We start from the raw sequence: 27,336 nt of genomic DNA on the forward strand, positions 1-27,336 counted from the left end.
CCTAGAGAGGCTCAGGGCACACATTAGCTGAGAAGTCACCATAAAATGTGCAGGTCTGGTTGTGACTATGTCCACTTCTTTTTTTTTTTTTGCGCGGTACGCAGGCCTCTCACTGTTGTGGCCTCTCCTGCTGCGGAGCACAGGCTCCAGACGCGCAGGCTCAGCGGCCATGGCTCACGGGCCCAGCCGCTCCGCGGCATGTGGGACCTTCCCAGACTGGGGCACGAACCTGTGTCCCCTGCGTCGGCAGGCGGACTCTCAACCACTGCACCACCAGGGAAGCCCTATGTCCACTTCTTAACCTAGCTTTCTTCAGAACTTGCGAGAAACTTCTAGTAAAGCTTTCAAAACAATTGGCGAGAACACTCTTTTTCAACACTTGCCTTATGCAGAAATAGGCCTAAGGATGTGTGAGATTTATATGACAGAGGTGGCAGTTCAAGTCAGTTGGAAAAGAATGGACTATGTAGTCAATGAGACCAATATACAACCAAAAAAAATTAGGTTAAATTCCTCTCCAACTTGAAAACACATGTAAAAAATGTAACAGTAAGATTTCTTCAAAAAACTCTAGGTGACTTACTATATATTCTGGAAAATAAACATTATTGAGAACAGAAAACAAACTCAGGAAACTGAGTGGTAGAGTCTTTTTCACTCAAGATTGGAACCCTGGAATCTAGCAAAGAAAAGGAAAATATATTTGAATATATAAAAATGAAAACATTTTTATGGCAAAAATACCATAAATAAAGGCAAAAGGCAAGCTTTGATTCTGAAAAATAATCTTTGCAACTCAGGAAAATCAGAGGCTGAAAATCTGCGATATAGATTTCAAAGAGCTCTTCCACCTCGAAAAGAAGAGGAGAAACAACTCTAGAAAAATCAGCAAAGGAAATGAAAAAAGCTGTTCAGAGAAGAAAAAATCCAAATAATCACCAAACCCATAAAAAGAATTTCAATTTTATCAGTGGCCAGGGATATTTAAGCAAAATAAAGAAACAATGATATATCACTTTATAACAATCAAATTGGCAAATATTAAAAAGAATTATATTACCTCTTTTCAGGAGGACATGGGTGAAAGTTTATTCTCTTCCATCACCAATAGAAACATGAATTTTGATAGCCTTTTTTAAAAACACAATCAACAGTATATACTAAAACTTTTAAACCCATATACCCTCTGGCCCATGAATCTCTCTCATAGAAATAAAAGCACTGCTATAAGGACTCTTATAATAACAGCTAATATTATTGAGCCCTTATTATGGGCCAGGTATCTTTGTAAAAGCTCTACATGAGTTGCACATCCTGTTATGATCTCCCTATTTTACAAATGAGGAAACTGGTACCCGTAGAGGTTTAGTACTTGCCCAAGGTAGCATAGCTAATAAATGGCAGAGCCAGGAATCCAACCCAGGCAGCATGGCTCTCCAGTGCAAACTTTTAAAAGCTATCCTATCCTCCCTAACAAAACATACCAGGATGTTTATTTCAGTATCGTTTGTGAAGACACAAATGTAGAAGCAACCCAAGTGTCCATCAGCAGAGACCAGTTAACTTCATCACAGCAGCTCCACACTGCACCATGATATGAGGCGTAAAAGAGCTGAATTAGAATCTTACCAGATGACGGGAGAGGATTTCTTCAAGATATTGTTAAGGGAAGAAAAGCAGAAAACTATGAACAACACAATTTAAAAACCAAAAAATAACGATGCAAAACCTGTACCTGTACGGATATAGATATGTAAATATAAATAACTTAGTCTGTGATTACATGATTTAGAGGAAAAATATGGAAGGATACATCTTAGTCAGCATGGGTCCCAGGAGATGAGATGAGAGAGCAGCCAACCAGGCCAGAAGGAGACAAAACTAATGATAATAAAAAAGTATCTATGAGCATATTAATGAATTGATATAAAAATTACAGGTGTGTATACATTTTTAAAAATAAATCCCTAACGACTGAAATGCCATTTGGTACAAATGGCTTAGCTAAGTTATTAGAAAGAAACAAGTGTCTTAGACATGAATTCCTCAATGCGCCGTCTGATTTCTGAGGACCCGATGCTGGTCGCACGAACTGCTGGGCAGTCAGTGAGCCTCTGGTGTATTAGAAATGCCACACAGACGCACTCCCACCTCGCTCACTCTACCTCTGGTGTCTTCCATTCTCCATCCCATTTGCCCTCCCTTTCCTCAGCCCTCAAATCTTTAATAATTCCCAGTGTCTACAAAATGAAGTCCAGATTCCTCAGATCCTCAGGGACTCCCCAAGGTGCAACATCACCTGTCTTGGGACACCGTCTACCTCTCCCGCCAGCTCTTCTACCCAGTCCTCGAGCTCCGTCAGGCATGCTCCTCTCCCTTAAGGGCCCCATCATTTCCTCTGTTCTCTCATTTAAGGGTGGGTCCACGTGTCACCCACCCTTAAAGCCCATTTAAAATACTTTATAGTTCTCTTGTGACTTCTTTCCTGAACTTTCTTCTGAAGAGTAAGTTCATTTTCTCTTAAGTTCCTTATTTTTTTTTTAATATTTATTTATTTGGCTGCACCGGGTCTCAGTTGCGGCATGCAGGATCTTTAGTTGCGGCATGCATGCAGGGTCTAGTTCCCTGACCAGAAATTGAACCCGGACCCCCTGCACTGGGAGCGTGGAGTCTTAACCCCTGGACCACCAGGCAAGTCCCCTTGAGTTCTTTTAGAAACAAAGGTTTTCAGACACTTTTAGCTGAAACCTTGCTTTCCAATATAAATTTCATTGGAGCTAGTCAGGAGACTAGCTAGTCAGGAGACTAGCTCCTGAAGGTGGAGCTAGTCTCCTTCAGGGAGTCTGGGGGCTGGTCATTTGTCCACTCAGACTCTTCTTCCTCCCCCCACATCTTTATACTTCTGTGCAAAACAGTTTGAATAAAACACCACTCTGGGCTGTCTGCATTTCTCATTCCATTTCTCCCTGGCTACTCTGTATGGTAAGGATTCGTGCTAGCTTCGAAACTGGATCAAGCAGCAAGCACGTTATCGCCCCTTGCAACCAGCATGGTTTCTGGCATACAGGCAGCAACCTTCAGTTCCTGAGGCAGGGTGCCACACAGCCAGAGGAGTAAATTCCTGCTGCAACTCTCAGCTGCTGTGTGACCCTGGGCAGGGTCTGCATCTTAGCCTCCTTTCCCGTGAAAAGGTGATAACAGTGCCTATTCTGTGTGATGGTCGTAAGGGTACCGGAAGAGTGACTGGTACCCAGTAGGCATTTAACAGATGCGGATGCCATCATTCTGTCCTTGAGTGTATGTGTGTATTTTATAGGGACATCAGAAAGTGTTAGAGAAAGCTAGGTTGGTTCTCTTGATCCCAGGTTTCTGAGTCTTGGCACTGTGACATTTGGGGCCAGATGATTCTTTATGGTGGGGACTGTCCTGTGCGTTGGAGGATGTTGAACAGCGTCCCTGGCCTCTGCCCACTAGGTACAGTCCCACCACTACCACCGTCCCGGGGTTGTGACAACCAAAAGTGTCTCCAGATATTGCCAAATATGTCCCTATTGAGAACTATGGCTTTAATGTTCCCATATGGAAAAAGCTTGGGAAAAGAAATGTGTCACATGGCTGACCAAGGGCAGCAGTATTTTTGCAGGATTAAGAATATTTCCCTGGCCTATAGTTCTATAAAAAAACATGTTCATGTTCAACATCTCTGGTTCCTGGGCCAGCGTAACCCAGCCCCTGAGCTGAGTCCATGCTCTGATTCCCTTCAAGTCCACCCAGAAGAGAACCTCCCACTTGCTTCCTCTTGTTTTTAATACCCTTTATGAGTCGTTTCAAACATATACAAACAACAGACCTGCCTAATGCTCTTATCACCCAGGTTCAAGAGCTTGTACGCTTCTCCAGACCTGAATTTGATATTTTAAAGTAAAATGTACACATTACATGCACAAACTTTATCTGTATATTTTTGACAAATATATATACATTTATATCCTACACCCTTACAAAGATATGGAATTTTTCTGTCACCTCAGAAATCTTCTCGTGGTCCTTCCCAGTCTATCTGTGACCCCTCTCAACTCCCTGAAATCACTGAATAGATATTTTCAGCACCTGTTTTCTTTGTATGCTCTAGAACTTCATAGAAATGAAATTATTTAGTTAGTCCTCTTTAGTAGTAATTCTTCCACTTGCTTTTTTTTTAACATCTTTATTGAAGTAGAATTCTTTACAATGGTGTGTTAGTTTCTGCTGTATAACGAAATGAATCAGCTATACGTATACATGTATCCCCATATCTCCTCCCTCTTGCGTCTCCCTCCTTCCCTCCCTATCCCACCCCTCTAGGCTTCCCAGGACGGTTGCCTCCCCGACTCATTCAGGGACGGACACCACACCCCTTGGGAATCAGGATTCCCACAGCATTCCTGGGTGGTTGGGAGGATAGAGGGCAGGGAGTGTTCAGGCAGGTGGTTTTGTCACCTGCCCAGCGGCAGGCCACCCTGTCCCTCCCCGCGGGCCTGCATGTGCAGGAGGGTCAGATGCCACGCCTCAGTCTTCCCACAGACCAGGAGGGAACAATTACAGAGCAAACCACTGGCGGGGATGTCAGGACCAAGCCCAACCCACGATTAGCTGTAGAGATGGGACACTAGCTTAGGGCCAAACCCTGAACTCAGCTGGCAGGAATGTGCACCCAGCAAAGGGAATGCAGACCGCGCCGGGCGTGGCGTGGGAGCGGGGAAACGTCGTTCTGTACGTACAGGGAGCTGCAGAGAATCAAGACTGCCCTTCCCAAATACTGACTGCATAGCAGGGACGCGCTTTTTGCTGGTACTTGCCCCTGCTCTTTGCACTGCGTTCACATTCCAAAGGGAGCTCTGTTTGTTTTAATTTGTATTAGCCATCTGTAGACCTGATCACTGCTTTTTCTGGAAGCTCAGTTGGGTGGGGCAGCTGGAAGGGTGCAAGGTTTTTGAGGAGACAATGAACGAAGAAGGGGAAAGACTTGTACGGCACAGGTGGAAAGAGAAACTGAAACCAGGGCAGCCCTTCGTCCTCTGGACTGGAGGGAAACACATGGCAAGTGTCACCGCGTACAGGCTGGTGACACAAGAAGGAGATTAGCTTGGGACAAAAGGAAGAACCCCGCCCCTATTTAGTGGGACAGGAGGAGGCATGGATGCAGGTCACTGGGCTGAGAAGAGGCCAAGCAGGACCCTTCACATCCTCTGCTTTTGGAAGAGACAGGTCTTTGAACTCCATCCTTCTCTGGTACCCACGCATAGAGCACAGTGACTGTTGCCTGAGTCAAAACTTCACTTCCGACTTTCACGCCATATTTTTCCATCGTAAAAAAAAAAAAAAGGATGAGGGACTTGGAGTCTGTGGTCCTCAAACTTCAGTCAGCAACTGCAGAGCTTGTTTTAAATGCAGATTCCCAGAGCGCACCCCACAGAGAGTCTAATCTCCAGGCACCTATATTCGAACAAGCACCCCAGGGAACCTGATGCCAAAGGAAGGATCTCCACCCTTGGAGAAACACTGCCACAGATGCTGGTGGCGGCTTCAGGAGCCCTCCAGAGAGTGTGAGAAGAAGAAAGCTAGATGTGGGTGCAGTTTTCACACAAAGAAATGAAATCACCCCAGCCAGAAACAACAGATTTTCACTCCGTTTACCAATACGTGAGAAGTTAGAAAACATGAAGTGGACGTCCAAAGAGGAAGGCAATAATGTCGGGTAGAGCATGGAAACACATATTGTGTGGGGACCTCGTATTTAATGCACTTAAATAGTGAGGTTGAGAAAGGATAATTGTTTTTAATTAATCAAAGTTACAAGCATAAGGAAAAAGGAATATCTTTGAGATGGGTTTTTAAAATATCATAGAATTTAGCAATTATGGATGCTTTTTCATCTTCAAAGAACCTATGAGCATTAAAGTACTCTTTTCTAAAATTCTCCCTCGAGGTAGGTAAGCAAAATTGAGCATTATTATCCCTTATTTGTAGATGGGGAGAGAAAAGCGGAGAGGCTGTTTCAACCTAACATTGAAAGGACTTAAAAAAAAATAATAAGTTCCCGCCATAGAGATCTGGGTTTCCCACCTTTAGCTGTCCTGGATGCATATATGATTGGACAAGATGTCACAGCACATTTTGTATAAGTGACCACTGGTGGAGGTGTGAATAAGCTTCTTTGCTGTACAGAGGCGGGAGATGGCATTTCCTGTTCTCCTAATTTCCCTGGTGTGTTAGGATTTAAACTGAGCAAAGGTTTCAAAAGAATCAAAGTTAATTAATTTGACCAGGCTGTTTACATTACCTTACTTCAGTGTCCTAACGTGTAACCTGGGGATTAAAAATTAGGCTTCGATTACGTGCCTCAAACTTTTTTGTGGATACATTGTGGCTTGATTAAGTAAAGGAAATGGATGCTGCCCACCTTAAAAATTTGCTTTGAGGACAAAGGAAATGAAAATACTCTAGTAACAATACAAGCCCGAGAATAAGTTACAATATGTAGTTAATATCATGGCTGAGAAATCCTTACGCTTGACCCTTTCTAAGTATAAAAATGTTAAAAATTGCAACTATTGGTTAAGTCATTGAAAGACATACTTTCCAAGAGATGTGTTCATTTTCGGATTTGTTTAAATACCAAATAGAATTAAGAGAGCCAACATCTCGTCTTCAAAAGACTTTTTGTCTATTGGAAGAGCTTTTCTATAAACATAAGTTATGTGAAAATACAAAGGTTTATCTTCTGTCTAGCCTCAACTTCATTAGAGGAAATATATATTCAGAGCAGTGGGAAGGGTGAAGAGTTTTACAGCAACAGAATTTGGAATGAATGGAGGGCCAGGGCCAGGGTCAGGGTCAACCACCTGGAATGGATTTCCTAAGTTAAGAATAGTAAAGCTGTCTGGGAAAAAAAATGTATTGAAAAGGACATTTGCACAGGTGGACCTGGGACAAAAGTTCAACCCTAGTCAAATTGAGAACAGGATCAAGGTACCTAAATGGTCTCAGGATCTGAGAAGGGGAATAATTGGTGGAGACGTATAAATCTAATGATTAGGAACCTCATTGCGACAGACACATGGGAATCGCTCCAGACATCTAAGAAAGTGTGTGACATAATCCAGGAGACAGACCCTCAGGCACAGGCTGGGAACGGACCAGACAGATGCCTTGGGACCTCTGGGGCACAAAGGGGCATGAAGGACTTTCAGGTTTCAGATGATGAATAGCAAACGTAGACTCCAAGATTGGCTTTCCTTACTATCCAGACTTCTAGGGACTTTCTTCTTCTATTCTCATCTCCAAGAATATCAACTAATTCTATGCTGTAAAGAAAAATATAATCAGTCGATAAATCTTCAAAACAATCAAGCTAAATAGAACATAGTCGCAAGCCCTGACATCGTGTTGATTCATTTATATAGTTTATGCTTCCCATACTTCCCCTCTACCAATACAATTAATTCAGAACCAATTACTTAGATAGCTTCAAGTATTCCTGGTATGTGGTTATACCAGTACGTATGCTTTTGTGTAGCATGAGAACAGGATGTTGTCAGAGCCATTATTATTTTGCCAGTCAGGTGAAAATTACAGAATGTCATTTCAGTTGAGACTTAGGTAGTAGTTCAGTAATTCTAATAATTTCCTGAACCATAATGTCACTAGTCTGTATGCCCCATGGAAGCTTGGGAGCCTTGTCTGTTGTGCTCTAAGTACCCCAGCAACTAGACAGTACCTCAGTATGAGTTGTTGAAAGATTGAATGAATGAAAAACCTAAAAGTTGTTTAGGTTATATCAGATTGATTATTTTTTTCACCTGACTCAGTTTTTGTGTAATATTGTACATTGCTTAATGAGTCACAGGCAGAGAAGGACACAACATTTAAAGGGTCAGTAGGGCGCTATGGGTTTTGCCTGGAGCACAGTGACACTGTTATTCCTTTATTCTCTGGTCTTTGCAGCTCAGATAATTAAGACCTTTTAAACCTTCACCTTCCTGTTTTACCCAGTTAGATGAGGATTATAGCAGATCTCAGAACATTTCAGTTATCCAGGCAAACAGCATTGTTTGGTCAACTTTCCTATATAATTCTGGGCATGGAACCAGAGTCTATGTCTTGTTGAAAATTAGATAAATTCTCCTCTTGCATGAAATTAAAAATATGACTTTAGTGGGTCAACTTATAAACTCTGCAATTATAGGTTTAGTGATCAATGTCCAAGAAGATGAAGGAAGAGGGGTGTCCTTTGCATTGGGTGCTATATTACTCTCCAAGAGCTACCTTAGCAAGTTACCACAGACTGGGTATTCTCCGTTCTAGAAGCCAGAAGTCCAAAATTGAGGTGTCAGCAAGGACATGTCCTCTGCCCAGGCTCTGGGGAAGAATCCTTCCCAGCCTCGTTCAGCTTCTGGTGGCTCCGGGCATTCCTTGGCTTGTGGCTGCATAACTTCAGTCTCTGATTCTGTCTTCACATGGCATTTTCCTCTGTTTCTGTGTCTTCTCCTCTTCTGTCTCTTATAAGCACTTTTGGCAGTGGATTTAGGGCCCACGTGGATAATCCAAGATGATCTCATTTTGGGATCCTTAATGATATCTGCAAGGACCCTTTTTCTTTTGTTTTCTTTTTGTTTTTTGGGGTTTTTTTTGTTTTTAGGACCCTTTTTCTCAAGGTCACAGGATCCAGGCTTGAGGAAGACGATGCATCTTTGGGGGGCACATTCAACCCGCTACAGATACAGATAATCTGCATAATATACTTCTAGAAGAGCTTTCTCTGAATGGGAGGCACCCATTTGGCCCACCATGTTGCCATGTTGAGGAATAAGCAGCCCTGGTCTTAGTCCTTTGCCCCCTGCAGGGCTAATTTTAGTGAAGGGCACTTGGGCTAGACACATTCATTTCAGTTGCTAATTAGCAGTCAGAAGACCATATTCTGTCATTATCTTGTGTTGGCAGGGTCTCTTTCAGGACAGATGAAGAAAACTTCAAGTTCTGAACGCCTCTTTCCCCTGTACACAATTCCCCCTCCCCTCCACGCTTACACCCCATCTGATGGGCAAAACGCCACCTTGGATCAATATCATAACTCAGTCTCCCATGTTCAACACCGGAGCTGTTCCCTGCACCTCTAGCACCAGAGAAAATGAAATGATCCTGAGAGACGGTACAATCCTAAATCATACTCTCTGACCTCAGCAGGTTCTATAGCAAAGCTCACCTGTCCTTTGATGCATCTTTCATTCCACTGGCCTGAAAGCCCCTACCAACCAGACTCCTTCACTTTGAGGAGATGCCTTCAGATCTTACTGAAGTGGAAACTCTTGAGAGGACCACTTCCATTTCCCACCATGACTACAAATACCCACTCGACCCTAATACTTCCCTGCATCGCCCTTCTCCCGGTCCAGGCGGATCTCGCACTGAGGTTCTGGCTCCCTCTGTTCCCATCTCCTCCATGCCCTTACTCCAGAAATGTTCTCTTTCTCATCTGTCTTTGTACTTTACTCTCTTCCCCTGCTTACGGCTCCTTTCCCTCATTCTCTCCTTTACCTCCTGAAACCTGACATCAGTATTCACCAAAATTGCTCTTTCCTTGAACAGTGGAGACCACCTAATTGCAAACTTAGGGGACTATTATCCCTCTCTACCTTAATGGAAACATCACTGCGGTAGATATGGACTCCTACCTCGAAGTCTACTCCCTTAGATTCTGAGACACCAATGTCTTCTAGTTTTCCTTGTATCTCTATTATATGCAAATAAATATATATAATTTTATCACATCAGTAACCCACATTCATTGTAAAAATATTTAATATACATAAGGAAATAAGCCCACACAGAAATAAATGCTATTAATATTTTGCCTTAAGTCCTTCCATGCTATTTTATTGGATGTATGGATGGGTGGATGGATGGATGGATGGGTGGATGGATGGATGAACAGACAGATAGATGGAAAGATATAATTTTACATAAAATATAGCAATGGAATCAAAATAAACTTCCATAAAGTTCTCTCCATGTCAAACTATGAATTCTAAATCTATGCTTTTATCCTGACCTCTCTGCTGAGCTTCAAACTCTTTCAGCTTTTGTCCCTGCTAAACATCGTCAACTTGATTCCCCTCGAAGTTAAGATCTAATTTCTCCCAGGAACCACTTCCTGTCATCCTTCTCTTCTCCTTCTGCTCACATAAAGCTCCCTGTCCTGAAAATTTTATCTCCAAAATGTTCCTCACAATTCCCTGGACATACTGTAATACCCTCCCCTCTGTCCGTCCTCAGAACTATCCCTCACATGGCTGCAGGCTGATTTCTCTAAAATCCCAAAGCAAGCATGTCACCCCCTTGGCTTAAGTCCTTCAGTGGGTCCCTATTCTCTACAGTTTAAAGGCTGAACTTGTTGGCATGGAGAACAAGACTTTCCAGGACCTCCCACTTCCTCTTTCTTCAGCCTCACCTTGCCCCTTTTCCCTCTTTCTGCTCTAGTCATTGTGAATTTCTTGCTGTTCTAAACATATTCCATTCTGTTTCCTGCCTCTTTCCTCATATGATTTTATTTTCTTGAAAAGCCCTTCCCTGCCTTCTGAAGCAGACTAATTTTCTACTCATTCTTCAAAGCTCACCTCAGTCATCACTTCCTCCAGGAAGCCTACCTAGATTTAATCCCTCCCAAGTCAGCTGAGTCTCCCTCCTCTGGGTTTTCACACCTCCTGTGCCCTCTTCTACAGCACGTGCTACATGGTAATGAAATGCTGCATTGCTAGATCTCTCCCCCCTACCGAACTGTACATTCTTCAGAACGAACGTTTACCTTCATATCTTTGTACACACCTGGCACAGAGGAGGCACTCGGTAAATTTGTTGAGATTAAAAATGCATGAACACGCTGTCATTTCTCTCACATTTAAAAACAAATCCAAGCTTCCTTAGATGTCACACCCTCCTCCACCTACCACTTTGATTCACAGCTCTCCTACATGTTTAAAGAAACATTCCTACAAAGAGTTATCTGTGCTTACTTTCTCTGCTTTCTCTTCTACCATTCTCTCCAGCCTTTCCTCCCCTTTCCCTCCACAGAAACAGCTCTCATCAGGGTTGCCAAACCCAGTGGGCAACTCTTGGACCTCCTATTATTTGATCTCAGAGGCACTTGACACAGTCGGTCTCTGCCTCTTTCCTGAACACTCTCCACATCCCTTGGTTCCCATCCTAACTCATCCCCTGTTCCTGCTCAGTTGCCTTTGTTGTCAGCTTCCAGACCCCTGGATGTTGCACTGTTTAGGGCTCAGCCCTTGGTCCACCGCTCCAACCGCTCGCATTTCCTTGGTGATCTCATCCAGCTTCATGGATTCATGTAGCTCCATCCTTGTGACCCCACATTAACATCTGCAGCCTGGCCCTGTTCCTGACTGATTGGTCAAACTGCCCACTCAACAGCTCCACCTGGATATTTAGTAAGCATCACAAACTTAATAGGCCTAAAAGAGAACTCTCAAGTTTCTCTTCCAAACCTTCTCTTCTGGTGTTTCCCATCTCATTAAATGGCACCACCATCTACACAATTGCTCTGGCCCAAGACCATGGACTGTCTTTGACGCCTCTCTTTTTCTCGAGTCTCCCATCCAATCCATCAGCAAATCCTCTTGGTTCTGTCATGAAGATGCATCCCGAATCTGAGCTCATCACCTCCATCCCCACTACCCCAGTGTAATCTGCTATCACCTCCCACCTGGTTTACTGCAGGAGCCTCTAAACTCCTGCAGTGTCTCCTGGGAGTGTCTGCTCCCACGCTTGCCAGCCTCCCCTCTCTCCCTGCAGCATCCAGAGTGATCATTCCCAGCATCAGTCATTTCATCCCATCAGCCCTACAGGGGACCTCCAGTGGATCCCCATCACACTCAGAATACAATCCACACTCCTTCCCATGCCTGCCAAGCCCTGCATGACCTGTCTCCTGGGGAATGTCTCCAAACTCATGTTCTCCCATCTTCTCATTCTCTCTCCGGTGTCCAGCCCCTTTGCCCTCTTTATTGTTATTCAAGCAAACCATATATGATCCCACCTCTGGCATTGCTGTTCCCACAGCTTGCAATGCTCCTTTCCTGGAAGCTCACTCCTTTTCTTAATTCAGATCAGACATCATCCCCTCAGAAAGGATAACACAATCTGGTACATTTGGGAGGCATTATTCTCCCCTCCCATCCTTTTCCCAAGAGAGACCTAGAGCCCAAGTTCTAGGCGGGAGTCTGAAATGAGGTTTGGTGGAATCGAAGGCACACTTAGAAACTAAGGGAGTGGGCTTCCCGGGTGGCGCAGTGGTTGAGAGTCCGCCTGCCGATGCAGGGGAGTCGGAAGGCACACTTAGAAACTAAGGGAGTGGGCTTCCCTGGTGGCGCAGTGGTTGAGAGTCCGCCTGCCGATGCAGGGGACATGGGTTCGTGCCCCGGTCCGGGAAGATCCCACGTGCCGCAGAGCGGCTGGGCCCGTGAGCCATGGCCGCTGAGCCTGCGCGTCCGGAGCCTGTGCTCCGCAACGGGAGAGGCCACAACAGTGAGAGGCCCGCGTACCGCAAAAAAAAGAAATTAAGGGAGTGATGAAAACTGCTCAGATATGTGCAGAGTGGAGCACAAAGCCTGGAGGTTGTGACCTTCACTGCGTTCGAGAGCCCAGGAGAGGCAGACAGTGCCCATGTGTCAGAAAGGAGACCATGACCACCTATTAGGATATCCTGCTCCTGAAGAGGGTGGTTTTGCCCCAGCCCCACCAGGGGACATTTGGCAATGTCTGGAGACAGTTTTGGTGATCGCAATTTTGGGGGGATGGGTGGTACTGACGTCTGGTGGGCAGAAAGAGGCAGACGGTGCCCCATGTGTCAGAAAGGAGACCATGACCACCTATTAGGATTTCCTGCTCCTGAAGAGGGTGGTTTTGCCCCAGCCCCACCAGGGGACATTTGGCAATGTCTGGAGACAGTTTTGGTGATCGCAATTTTGGGGGGATGGGTGGTACTGACGTCTGGTGGGCAGAAGCCAGGGTGGGTGTGAAACACCCTGCAGGGCACAGGACAGCAAATGCCAACTGTGCTACAGTTGAGGAACCGGCTCTGTTCTTCGGAGGACCGCAAAGACATCTTAAAGGACCTTAACCCCTGCAAGTCCTGGCCCATTGCCAGGGAAGCAGTGATGGGGGAAGAGCCGGAAATGAGCAGGGATGGAAAACATGACTGCAGCAGAGAAAACCTTCTAGAACTCAGCTGTCAGTCTGCAGGAGGTAGGCCGTGCAGGTGGGTGCAGTCCCAGAGTCATAGCTTGGGAGACAGGCCATTGTGACGGTGGTCTGGGGGCACTCAGGCCCGGGGGCAGTTTTAGCAGCCTTCTGGCTTCGCTCAGTGACCAAAAAAATGTTTTTGAGCCTCTGGTATTTGCCATTGCAGTGCTGGTTCTGAAGGTGTTTGTGCTCCGGAAGATACCATGGTGTTTGGAAGAAGCCATCAAGGTCTGTTGCCTCTGTGGCGGGTTTTGAGCAGACCTCAGTGTCCTGCCAGCTGTTCTTGTATCTGCCTCAGTCCCCAAGCACATTGTCACCACGTGTCCAGCTCTTGACAGCTCCCTAATACACTGATGCCGCTTCCAGGCAGGAAGGCCCAGAGATGGGACCAGCTTTGGGTTCCTCAAGGCTGAAGCTGGTACAGGGAGTATCTCTGATGCTTAGCGGTGATGCATGAAAAGATGCAGAAGCCAAGAAGCATACAGAGAGAGATTGATGGCTTACAGGTCAAGAAGAGCCTGAAACGGTCGCCGGAACGAAAAGACACCGTGAGACAATTATCAGGGACACAAGTTTTATGCCAGGGGATCAAACTACCAGAAAGACCACAGCAGAACCTTTCAGACTTGAAATGTTGCCTGGACACTGCAATGAGGGTGTTATCCCATTTTTATATCACTTTCATATAAAGGAATTAACTAGAAGCCTTTTTGAAGGGTTTTGTTGCATTATCCAAAATGTCTTTCCCGGGTGATGAGGTCTTTTTTTTTTTTTTTAATGTTATTGAAGTATAGTTGATTTACAATGCTGTGTAATTAGGTCTTTTATTTTCTTCACTTGGCAAACCATCCTGTTTCCCCTTCCATAAATCTGACCTGTGGACAAGAAATCCCTCTCCCAAACTTCCTGGCTAAATTTTTTGCCATTACGCAAACTGCTTTTGCTTAAAGAATCAGTTGAAAAGTACACCGTGAAATCATTACATCCTACCTGCTGCTAAAACATGTTCCTACACAGAGTTTCATTAGAGAGATGGAAGAGGGAGAGAGAAAGGGAGAGAGAGACCTGCTAGTTCAGCTTCTGGGTGTGAAACATTCATCACATTCGCCCATACATTGACTCCATGACCTCAAGTCTTCTCTGCAGTTTGGTCTTTCTGTCCATCTTTCGGATCAGAGACCTACTCTAGATATTGGAAATGTGAACAATTAATCTCATCGAACAAGCTTCAAATGACGTTTCAGGAATTTTCAGTAGGTTTGTACAGTTTATCCACTGGAATCAAACCAGATGATAACTTTCGATTTAATTCAATTCAGCAAATCTGGACTGTGCCCTCGTCTGTAGCCAGGCACTGCGATACAGGAGTGCTGTCTGTAAGCAAAGCAGAAGTCTGCAGTTCTGTAACAGCAGGAAAGTGCAGGCTAGTCCACTGGTCAAGTCCACATTCTCATCCTTTTTTTTTTTTTTTTTTTAATTTTTGGCTGTACGCGGCCTCTCACTGCCGCAGCCCCTCCCGTTGCGGAGCACAGGCTCCGGACGCGCAGGCTCAGCGGCCATGGCTCACGGGCCCAGCCGCTCTGTGGCACGTGGGATCTTCCCGGACCGGGGCAAGAACCTGCGTCCCGTGCATCGGCAGGCAGACTCTCAACCACTGCGCCACCAGGGAAGCCCCACATTCTCATCCTTTGATTAGGCCTGGATGTGTAGCCCTAGGATCCTCAGCCTGGAAAAGGGATCAGGCATGCCAGTCTCTGGATAAACATCCAGGTAGACTGACCTCCACTAGTCCCTGGGCAAAGCCTTTCAGCATCTTAGCAGTTGCCCTATAGAGTAGGTACCATTATGATCCCATTGTGTAGATGAGTAAACTGAAGCCCAGGGACGGTAAGCAGCTTGCCCAAAGTCACACAGGTCAGAAGAGTTAAACCGAAGCAGCCTGACATCAGAGCTTGCAACGTGGTCCTCTCCACTATACTGCTTTTCTTGGATTATTGGCAAACAACCCAAAGAGTAATGAGTCAACAAACAGTAACCCTCTCAAGGGGAGACTCAAGTCTTTGCTGGGCCTTTTAAACCAGGTGGGAAGATGTGCTGGAAATATGTGAAACTCCGTTGCCTTTGAACGCTCACTGCAGTGTGCAAAACCGAGATGGAAGTGAGATAAACCTTTGCCAGTAACATTGGTCGCTCTCAGCTTTCCTGCCGTGATGTCCCTCAGCAGCGTTAGGAAAGCTCAGAGTGGCTCCAGTTCCTTTTATCCGAGGCAACTCAAGTTAATCTCCCGGATGTGTGCTGAGGTGTTGATGAGGATGCTTGAAGAGGGACATCTGCCCGTTTCAGAGGTTCTCCCATGGTCCCAGAGTTGACTGGCTGTATGCTGTCCCCCTCCAATACCTGTGAGCAGATGCGTAAAGATGAAAACCACTTAGGTTTCCATCAGCGTGGGGAGCGCCAAACCAAGCATAGAACATTCAGAAAATGAAATACTTTGGAGTCTATTAAATGAGGGCTTCCCTGGGGGCGCAGTGGTTGAGAGTCCGCCTGCCGATGCAGGGGACACGGGTTCGTGCCCCAGTCCGGGAAGATCCCACATGCCGCGGAGCGGCTGGGCCCGTGAGCCATGGCCGCTAAGCCTGCGCGTCTGGAGCCTGTGCTCCGCAACGGGAGAGGCCACAGCAGTGAGAGGCCCGTGTACCGCAAAATAAAATAAAATTAAAAAGTAAACTGTTTTTCTTTTGTTTTGCTTAAATTATCTGGATAGTTTCTCCAGTGATCAATCCATAGGCTAAAGAAAAGGACTTTCTTTCCGTCTCCTAATTCCTACACATTTCCAACCAATGCTGACAACAAGCACAATCAATTTCCCAGCAAGCAGTTGTTCAAGCTGGGTGAGATGGATAAAGGAGATGTACAAGCACTGGAAGATGTTTTCTCGTGAGATTGTCAGGGCAATTCATCAACTGGGAAAGGCTTTCCATTCCCGTCTCTGCCTTTTAAGCTGTTGTTTGGATTTGAATTGTACAGTCCCTGTATTATGTGCTCTGTACTAACACACCCCAGACCATAGTTCATCTCTCTGGAATATATTTTACTGTATGTACTGGACTGGCTATGAGCCATCCTGTCTGTGTTTATATAAAGCCAAACCACATTATCATGGATTGCTCGCACAGCTATGAGAAAATATCAAGGGCCTACTAGTTGCCCACATCAGCCTGTGAAACCAATATAATTTTGTCTTTAGAAATTCCATCTTATGCCTGACCCCATTCAAAGCAAATAAACAGTTCTCAGTGGGTGGTCTGCATTGCAGTCCCATGTGCTGAAAACAACCCCATCTGCCACCCTCCATCTGATCCCAGCCCCTGGTGGAGAGGCAAGCCACGCTGATCCCAGCTTCAAAGTGCTGAGCAGGACACCAGACTCCGAGATCTCTTCCCCAGACCCTGCTTTCCTGACCGCTCAGGATTGGTGCAGGGTGGACATCCAAGCTGAGTTGGGACAATCACGGAATCATGCTGGAAATTTGGACCTAGGTCAGTGAAAGTCAAGTTGGTCTCTCTAGGGGCTTGAACTCCAGGCTGAGAGACATGAGCCGTGTTGGCAGTGAGAGAGAAGAAAGGAGCAGATGTGCACAGAGAAGAGCTAAGGGGAGCCACTGGATGAGGGAGGGTGAAGTCACCCCAGTACCTGACGCTCAACTGCATTCCTGACCCTGCGTTTCTTGAGACACTGCCAGGACCTTATAATGAATTCCCCCTTTGGCTTAAACTAGTTGAAGGTTACTTGAATCAAAATATTCCTAATTAGCACAAGGAGGTATTGGAAGCCAACATAAAATAATAATCGTTATCACCTGGAGGGTACCGTTTTCCAGAAGAAGAAATGAAGCATAGGTGGTTAAGTCCCGGCACGAGGTCACACACCAGGCAGCCTGGCCCCTGGACCAGAGGATTAACCTCACTACTGTCCAGCTTCTCAAAATGGACACAAAGCAAAAGGCTTGGTCGGGCTTCTGGCAGATATGGGTCAGTTTCCCCAGTGTACCACTTGCCCGGGGCTAATTATTTTTTTTTTTTTTTTTTTTTTTTTGCGGTACGCGGGCCTCTCACTGTTGTGGCCTCTCCCGTTGCGGAGCAACAGGCTCCGGACGCGCAGGCTCAGTGGCCATGGCTCACGGGCCCAGCCGCTCCGCGGCATGTGGGATCCTCCCACACCGGGGCACGAACCCGTGTCCCCTGCATCGGCAGGCGGACTCTCAACCACTGCGCCACCAGGGAAGCCCGGGGCTAATTATTGACCCTAGACTTCTTGTGAAATGAAGATAGCCATAGTCATAAAATAGAGTAACAAGGATCAACGAGATAACCTAATATGTGTTGGCCCAATAGGCATTCCATAAACGTTATTTCTAATCTGTTTCCCATTTTCCACTTGTAATGAATTACAGTGACTAGAACTGATGGAACAGTGTGAAGGGTGGTGGTAACCAGCACCCTGTATTTTTATTGTCAGATATGATGCAGAGATGAATGTTCTTCATTATGTAAGGAAGTATTCTTCTATTCCTTGTTTACTACAAAGATTTTTTTTCTTCAGAAACGGACAGTGGATGTTTTTTTTTCTTGGTCCCCTTTTACCCCATTTTTTAAAATTTTTATTTTATATCGGAATACAGTTGACTTACAATGTTGTGTTACTGTCAGATATACAGCAAAGTGATTCAGATATATATATATATGTAAACACACACACACATATATATAAAATCTTTTTCAAATTCTTTTCCTATATAGCTTATTACAGGGTACTGAGGAGAGTTCTCTGGGCTATACTGTAGGACCTTGTTGATTATCTATTTTATATGTCCTAGTGTGTATATGTTAATCCCAACCTCGTAATTTATCCCTCCCCCACCACCTTTCCCCTTTGGTAACCATAAGTTTGTTTTTTAAGTCTGTGAGTCTATTTATGTTTTGCAAATAAGTTCATTTGTATCATTTTTTTAGATTTCACATATAAGTGATATCATAGACGGTGAATATTTTCAAGTAACTTTTCAGCTTCTAACCAAAAAAAAAGAAAAGCCATATGATTTTTGTCTCTTGACATCGTTATTAATTTTAATAATAGAATACCTAATAGTAAATTGTCCTTAGTTTCCTAAAATCAAACATCCTTAATCATCTGGCATTATTCAGGGAATGGACTGGTACTTTCCCTTGTGTTTTATTTATGATGTTTTTAATGTATAAGTGAGATGTCTTTAGTTTCCTTTCCTTTTTCCCAGATTCCATTTTGTGGTTATGGTAGCTCATAATGATGAAGTAAGAAGTTTTCTACCCTTTTCTGGTGTCTGGAGCTATTTAAATAGTAAGGGTGTTTTCTGTCCATGTATGGACTGTCCCAGCATCAATTTTGAACATAGTTCTTTTTCCTCAAAGTTTTCTAGTTTATACTATGGTCATTTGTTTATTTAAGTTCTTCTTCTTGAATAGATTTGAGTAACGTGTATTTTGCTGGAGAATTTACAATTTATTGAGATAGTCCCTTTTTTAACATTGAGCTGAAAATAGTATTCTCATGTAATATTTTTATCTATTCCATTTCTGCAGACACTACTGCCTGCTGAGATTACCATTTCTCTTTACTAGGCCTTTCAGGGCCACCTCTAAGTGAGGGAGGTTCTTGGCAGGCACCTCTGTGTTGACGTTTGCTCTCTTCCCACTGTGGGTGGTCTCGCCGTCTCCACCACATGGCCACAGCCCCACATCATGTTAGGAGCATCAGTTGTGATGCCTCAGAGTCCGTTAGAGTGGGTAAGCCTGCATGGAGTACGCAGGATTGTGGCCGCCATGTTCGGGACCCATTGGTTATTGGGGTATCAGGAAAGAGCCCTGGGGGATGCAGCACCGATGGTGTACCCCGGCCTCAAGGACTGTAAGATGTTCAGCTGTTCCATGAGCCTCCCCATCCACGGTGCCCCTTTAGCACCTTTACTAACGTTCTACTCGCCTCTGGTCATCCCGGAGTCAATAATATTTACATGTTATTTCACGCAAAAAGAATCGACTCCTTCTAAAGTGGCAATTTGAAGTGCGGCTTATGATTGCACTTATTACAGGATCCGATAATCTATTCATTTAAACCATTTTTATAGCAGTTACAGAGTACAAAGTCTTTTGAGTCTAAAAAGAGCCTCATGAAAGGTCATGGCTTAGTTGGAAATTCCAACTGGGAGGATCTGAGAAAAGTCACAGCTAAGTCTATGCTTAGGTGAAAATCTAGTTAGATAGGAAGAGACAGGAGAGACCCCAATCATGGAGGTAGGCACCAGGGATGGGCAGAACGCAGGGTGAGGGAACCAGCGTGCTAGACCAGGCAGACGGGAAACTGGTTTAGGAGCAGGGCAACAATGGGACCAAGCCCTCGGGAGCCGTGGCATGCAGCTAGGCAGATCACCAGCAAAACTGCCAGGAAGCAGTTTACCCCAACAAGGTTTTAAATCAGTGAAGGCCCTTACATCTGGAGGTGACCAGGTCTATGTGATCAGTTCCTCCCAGCAGAGACCTTGTTCTTCACGTGTGACGATGTAGGCTCCACTTACCAATTACCACAGTGGGATTCCACGTACTTCTCCCCACTGACCATGAGCACAGCCGCCATATGTGATTCATACTCAAGTCCCCCACCTCCCAGCATAGGGTCAGGCACACATTAGACCTTCAGGTGGTATCTTTGGAATGCCCGAATAGGTGAGGATGCGTGGTCCAGAAAACTTTCCATATCCTTAGATTCAGATCCTCAGGTTCATTGCTGACTGTTTGCACTATTTACAATAGCCAGGACATGGAAGCAACCTAAGTGTCCATCGACAGATGAATGGATAAAGAAGATGTGGCACATATATACAGTGGAATATTACTCAGCCATAAAGAGAAATGAAATTGAGTTATTTGTAGTGAGGTGGATGGACCTAGAGTCTGTCATACAGAGTGAAGTCAGAAAAAGAAAAGCAAATACCATATGCTAACACATATATATGGAATCTAAAAAAAAAAGTTCTGAAGAACCCAGGGGCAGGACAGGAATAAAGACGCAGATGTAGAGAATGGACTTGAGGACATGGGGAGGGGGAAGGGTAAGATGAGACAAAGTGAGAGTGCCATTGACATATATGCACTACCAAATGTAAAATAGATAGCTAGTGGGGAGCAGCCGCATAGCACAGGGAGATCAGCTTGGTGCTTTGTGGCCACCTGGAGGGGTGGGATAGGGAGGGTGGGAGGGAGACACAGAGGGAGGGGATATGGGGATATATGTATATGTATAGCTGATTCACTTTGTTATACAGCAGCAACTAACAGAACAATGTAAAACAATTATACTCCAGTAAAGATGTTAAAAAAATAGTGTCCAAAGAAAAAAAATAAATAATTTTTTTAAAATGCTGACTGTTTGTCTAGGGTCCCAGAATTCCCCTCCACCAGCTCTTTTCATCACTTAGGTCCTTATACTCTCAGGTCTGAGAAAAGGATTCCAGCAAAATGATTCTATTTGGGTACTTGGGGGAGAGGAGGGTTCCTTAGTACATACCTAGTTCATGGCCATTGTTTATGGTAAAGAATAAGAAGAATGGATGCCTCCATTGTGTCATCAATTTGCAGACTTTTCAAGCAGCTTAAAAGATGAGTACTATGAAGAAACACATCAGATAACGGTACAAATGAAAATATTTAACAGTGTAATTTCCCAGCTGCCCTTCAGTTGCTCTGCCTTGTCTGTGTTCCAGGTTCAGGTTTAGTGGTCGAATCCTAGGCCTGGCTCTGATCCATCAGTACCTTCTGGACGCTTTCTTCACAAGGCCCTTCTATAAGGCACTCCTGAGACTGTAAGTGTCCACCCGGCCCTGCCTGTGGGACCAGAGGCACTGGCCTCTCTGGCACCTCTGACCCTTTTGTCCCTGTTTTTCCCCTAATCATTCCTGTTAGGTTTATGGTGATTTACTTTTCTGAGTGCTTAGATATCACATAAACCTTTTAGTCCAATAAAAATGCATTTGGAGATTTTATGTAAGCATAAGAGAACATCATATAACAGATATAAATCAGTTTATATAAATATAGTAACATTACAAGCATTGCATGAAACTACTAAGTAGAATTGATCTGTCCTTGTATGTAAGTCATTATGCTATGCACCTTAAACTTATACAGTGCCATATGTCAATTGTATCTCAATAAAACTGGAAGAAGAAAAAAAAAAGAATTGATCTGTCTATAATTTAGTTGTTTTCAAATGATACTCTTCTCCAACGGCCGTGGAGAGCCCCTGAGTCAGTAATCATTTTGTGTTTATTATTGTAAGCATTTTAAAATTTCCTTTTCCAATATAAAACTACTTAATGAACTAAAAAGATTCCTCAGTATATTCAAAAGTATCCAATCGTTAGAATACGTCTGTGTCACCTTAGCCAGGAGTGACATAACCACATTTTGGCATGAGGTCTGGGCAGCTGTTTTTTGAAACAATCAGTTTACCTTTCTCCCTTTGAATACACCCAGGCCCTGTGATTTGAGTGACCTGGAGTATCTGGATGAGGAATTCCACCAGAGCTTGCAATGGATGAAAGACAACAACATCACAGACATCCTCGACCTCACATTCACGGTTAATGAAGAAGTTTTTGGCCAGGTTTGTGAGAAGTGGGTCTTGGAAAAGACATTTTGGTTTTTACTGTGGAAAATTCACATGCCATGAAATTTACCATCTTAACCATGTTGAAGGGTACAGTCCATTCAGTGTGGTTGAGTAGATTCACAATGTTGTGTGGCCATCTCCAGAACTTCTTCATCTTGAAAAACTGAAGCTGTGCCCATTAGACAATAGCTCCCCATTTCTCCCTCTTCCCAGTCCCTGGCAACCATTCTACTTTTTCTTTCTCTGAATTTAGCTACTCTGAGTACCTCATATAAGTGGAATCATACAGTGTTTGTCTTTTCGCGACCAGTTTATTTCACTTGGCGTAATATCTTCAAGGTTCATCCACGTTATAGCATGTGACAGGATTGCCTCCTTTATTAGGGCTGAATAACATTCCATAGTATGTAAATACCATATTTTGTTTAGCCGTTCATATGTTGATGGACGCTTAGGTGGCTTCCACCTTTTGGGTATTGTGGATAATGCTGGTATCAACACAGGTATACAAATATCTGTTCAAGTCCCTGCTTTCAATTCTTTTGGATATATATACCCAGAAGAGGGATTGCAGGATCACGTAGTAATAGGATTTTGTGTTTGAAAACAAGGACTGTCATTCATTTAAGATATAATTCTTTGAGGACTATTCCCTTTATTAAAGGTACCCATGTCTTCTTTTTCTTGTTTTGACATGGATCTAGTTTATAGAGTTTTTTGAAAATCACATGTGATAATGGATCAGAAAGCATTTTTGTAAAGTGTACAATACATCTGTAAGGTATTTCTCTTATCTGTGCAACTACAGTAATACTTCTTTTATCACTAGAGTCCAGATATTTACTTCTCCAAAATGCATATACTTCAGTACTATTTAATAAGATAAGCTTCCCATTTCTTTTTCTACCCGTGTTTATATAACATTGAATTTTCTGGGTTACAGTTTTATCAGACCAACCACAGCCTGAGCAGATTTAGCAATTAAGGTTTTGAGAATATCACTTACGAGAGGTTCCATGACGTGTGTAATTTGTAATGGGATGTTGTGAGAATTAAGCTGGTTTACTTTACAAGTACGTTGCATGACTGTGGACAGCATGCTGAGTCCATGGGTGAGAGTTACCCACTGAACCTTGCAGACCTCCCATCACCCACAGCTTCAATCAAGCATCTTGGACAGGTCCTGGAAGATGTCACTGTTCTGGTGCATTGCCTGTGTGTAAACATACCTCTGAAGAATATTCTCTTCTATATTTGACAAAAAATTATTTCTTACAACTATATGTTGTAAATACGTTCAAGAATATACGATTCACCTAACTGTCTTCCTGTATACCAGAGGAACGTGTAAAATACACTCTCCCTCTGCATGACTACTTTTTAGCCCATCCTTTACATTTGCCCTATAGTAGAGAGTAAATTTGTAAAACACAATTATTCAGCAAAATATATTAAAACAAATGGGAACCCATCTTGAAAACACTTTAGATCCCAAACCTAAAAAGTTATGCTAAAATAAATTCCACGTGGGTGAAAAAGCTGAATGTTTAAACAAACAACAAAAAGATGAAAATAACAGGATTTTCCTTTTTAATCTTGCAGTAAGGAATGCTGCTATAGATGTGACACAAACTGTCAGTCATAAAGGAAAAGATAGTCAAGTAAAATTACTTTTTTAATACCACATGGCAAAAAGACAACATGAAGTAAAAATGGCATAATATTTACTACGTTGTAATGCATAAAACAGACAAAAGGCCATTTCTTTCAATATAGGAAGAGATTCTGCAGATCAGTAAGAAATGATCGGCAGCACAATAGAAAATTAGCAAAGGATATAAGTAGATAGTTCCCGGGGAAGGAAATACTCACCCTCATTCACTATTTTTTAAAATGTAAATTAAAGCATTGTGAAATACCATTTTCCCTCATGAGAATGTCAAGAATCAGAAAGCGTAGCAGTATTCTATTTTGGAGATGGTGTAGAGAAACAGGCATTCTATACAGGAGTGTAGGTGGGAGTAAGCAGAAGTTTGCTTCATCCTCTATGAAAGGCACCTTTGTGATATCTATCCTCGTTCTAAATGCACCTGCCTTTGACTCAGCATCTACATCTAGAAATTTGCCCTACAGACATATTCACATCCAATTGAAATGACTAATGGATTCGGATCTTCATTGCAGCATTGTTGATCATTGCAAAAGATCCGGACCAATCTAAATGTTCAGCAGTAGAGCATTGGTGAAATAAATGACGATTCACTCACACAGTGGAATAGTGGACTAGTGTGATGTGTGGTCTGACACCCCAGCCCATCCATTTACATATAAATCATAAACAATAAACCAGGTAGTATAACAACAACAAAGAAAGAATAAGACAGGTCTAAATTGGTGTGAAACAGTGGTCAAGGTGTATTTTTAATTGAAAAAGTGTGATAATGAACAGTGTTATAATATGCTACCGTTTATGGGAAAAGAGATGATCTATACGTATTCCCTAGTGTATACACTGATACATGTATACATCCCTAGTGTTTACATCCCCCTTCCCTGGAAGGGAAGGAAGGGTGATTTTCTCCAAGTAGAGAGATTGTATGGCTAGGCGATGAGGTGGGAGAGAAACTTGCTTTTCACTGTATGGCCATTTACAGCACTTAAATTTTATTCCATGGACACAGGAAGAAATCAAGTAAACTCCAAATGACTAAATACGTAAATTAGAGGGAAAAAAATAACATTGAAAATAAAAAGAGCAATTCTTCAGGTGTATATAGCGTAGGAGTTGAACACCTCAGAGAAAGTTCAAAATGTTCCCAGTGATAAAAGTAAGGATGCATTATAGATCTAGAATAATATCTATCTGTTTAAAGCTTAAACGATCCTGTTTCTTTGCAAATGAGGTCACCAAGAACGATGATTTTGGTTTTAGAAGATCGAGTCTCAGCCCTTCTTTTGGCAAGTTGTGGAGTGAAGAGCAGACAGGCAGATGCAGCTGAAAGACGCCATAGGCTTTTCCTGGGTGTGTTAGTTAAGATTAGGTTCAGCTGCTAATGAAGAAACCCAATGACCCTGCGGAAACTAACAGTGTATTTTTCTCTTACATAAAAGTGTGGAGGCAGGCAACCCAAGGCTGCAATCCCTACAGTGGCCACCTGCACTCATGACCCAGATACATACAGTGCCCCAACCATCACGTCCGTGTCTGAAGTAGCAGGACAAAGGGGCATAGCCCCTCCCTTTAAGGAGGCCCCCTGAAAGTGCCATACAACACCCCCGCTTATACCTAATTGGCCAGAATTTAATTACATCACACACTTAGTGTCAGGAAATAGTCTTTAACTGGGCAGCTAAAATCCAGAGGCTCCAAAGAATATGGATCTTGGGTGGCAATTATTGTTATAATTGACAAGTATTTCATATTTACCTTAGTCACCCAAGTGATAGAAGAAGATGTAATCAGCAGACTTCTGTGAACTGTTTTAAGTACCTTGTCCATGAGTGCCAAATATATATTTTTTAATCAGTAACTAACTACAGTTATGCCTCATTTTTCTTACAGCATTGAGCAGCAAGGTGAACCCCTTAAGCAAATTTAAGATAACTGACGCTAACACCCCTCAAACACCAACACTTTTTTTTTTTTAACATCTTTATTGGAGTATAATTGCTTTACAATGGTGTGTTAGTTTCTGCTTTATAACAAGTAGAAAGAAAAGAAAGAAAGGAAGGATGGAAGGAAGGAAGGAAGAAATAAAATAAAATAAAGTAAGATAAAATAAAATAAAGTTATTGAAATAAAAATAATTATTAAGAAAAAAAAATTTTTTAAGAAAAAAAAACGGACGGATAGAACCCTAGGACCAACGGTGAAGGCAAAGCTATACCGACAAAATCTCACACAGAATCATGCACATACACACTCAGAAAAAGAGGGGGAAAAATCATAAATCTTGCTCTCAAAGTCCACCTCCTCAATTTGGGATGATTCGTTGTCTATTAAATTTAATGCACCAACACTTTCTGATAAAAATGTCTAATATGTTATGTGCCTTCTTGCCTTTCGAAACAATAAAACACAGATCATCACTTTTCTTGTTAGCTTGTCCTAACAAACATGCATCTTCATACTACGTGGCAACTTCAATCTCTGTTTCCTTTCTCAAGGTCAGGCTGTCACTCTTCAGCCACTCTTATACCTGGCTGCAAAAGTATCCTCCCACCCTCCACTATTTTCCTGCCAATGATCTGCTGTGGTTGGGGAATAATTTGGCTGTTAAGAATTTGATATAATTGGGATTTGGGGCAATCAAGTATGTGACTATAGGATAAGGACATTCCAGTCCATTTAGGGACAACCAGGGGCATTTTTCTTTTATTTCCATTAAGCCTCTTGAGTTAAAGAAACACATTTTCTCTTTATAAAACAAAAATGCTTCTAAGGTACTGAAGTATCTGCTTAGAACAACCAGAACCGTTCTAGTAACTTCCAGGAAAGGAAAAAGAACCAAGAAGGTAATGATGCCAAATGCTTGTGAAGACGACTTTTTGCAAAGGGTTCATCCTCCTAAAATCGATCTGTCTCACTGCAAGATAAGCTAAGTCAAGAAGCATCATGATCTTTGTTTCCCCACAAGGTAACGGAGAGGGAGTTAAAGTCTGGAGGAGCGAACACCCAAGTGACAGAAAAGAACAAGAAAGAGTACATCGAGAGGATGGTGAGGTGGCGGGTAGAGCGCGGAGCAGTGCAGCAGACCGAGGCCCTGGTCCGGGGCTTCTACGAGGTGAGACCCAGGCTCGGCAGGCACGCCAGGCCTTCGCCCCCGACACAGCTTGTTAGGAGAAGGGAGAGGACAAGCAAGGCAGGAAGAGGGCTCAGCTCTACTCACCAGCGTGCAAAGAGGGCCTCCTGGGGATAGAGGGTAAGGGGTCAGAGTTCTCTGGGAAACCCAGCTCTCGTGGTCTCACAAAACTGGCATTGGTGTGGCCCTGCTGTGCCACCTGTGAAAACACATGACACCTCCTGCCAAGACATGTGCGTGTTGCATCTCCTTTCACTCAGTGAAATAAAAATGAGTGAAATGAAGGCACTGGAGGGCATTGTCCGCTCTCGCTTGATTTTTATTTTCTTCCACAGGCAGACCTCGGAGATACTACAGGTTTAGTTCCAGACCATGGCAATAAAGCCGATGTCACAATAAAGCGAGTCACGTGAATTGTTCGGTTTCCTGGTGCTTATAAGAGTTATGTTTACACTATACGGTAGTCTATTAAGTGTGCAATAGCATTATGTCTAGAAAAAACAAGGTACATAACTTATTGAAAAAATACTTT

At 43.5% G+C, this 27,336-nt stretch overlaps 1 protein-coding gene across 1 annotated transcript in view; it reads left to right on the top strand.

Annotated features, from left to right (window-relative positions):
• Positions 1-27,336, top strand: part of LOC112400708 (E3 ubiquitin-protein ligase HECW1) — a 114,090-nt gene that overhangs the window by 76,086 nt on the left and 10,668 nt on the right. The window contains exons 18-20 of the mRNA XM_024746600.1: positions 21,095-21,193; positions 21,867-21,996; positions 26,640-26,786. Coding sequence (XP_024602368.1) covers positions 21,095-21,193; positions 21,867-21,996; positions 26,640-26,786 — 376 coding nt within the window. The remainder of the gene's footprint in view (positions 1-21,094; positions 21,194-21,866; positions 21,997-26,639; positions 26,787-27,336) is intronic.

The sequence above is a fragment of the Neophocaena asiaeorientalis genome, unplaced genomic scaffold, assembly GCF_003031525.2.
Source record: "Neophocaena asiaeorientalis asiaeorientalis breed wild unplaced genomic scaffold, Neophocaena_asiaeorientalis_V1.1 scaffold68, whole genome shotgun sequence".
In the NCBI taxonomy this organism is placed as follows: domain Eukaryota; kingdom Metazoa; phylum Chordata; class Mammalia; order Artiodactyla; family Phocoenidae; genus Neophocaena; species Neophocaena asiaeorientalis.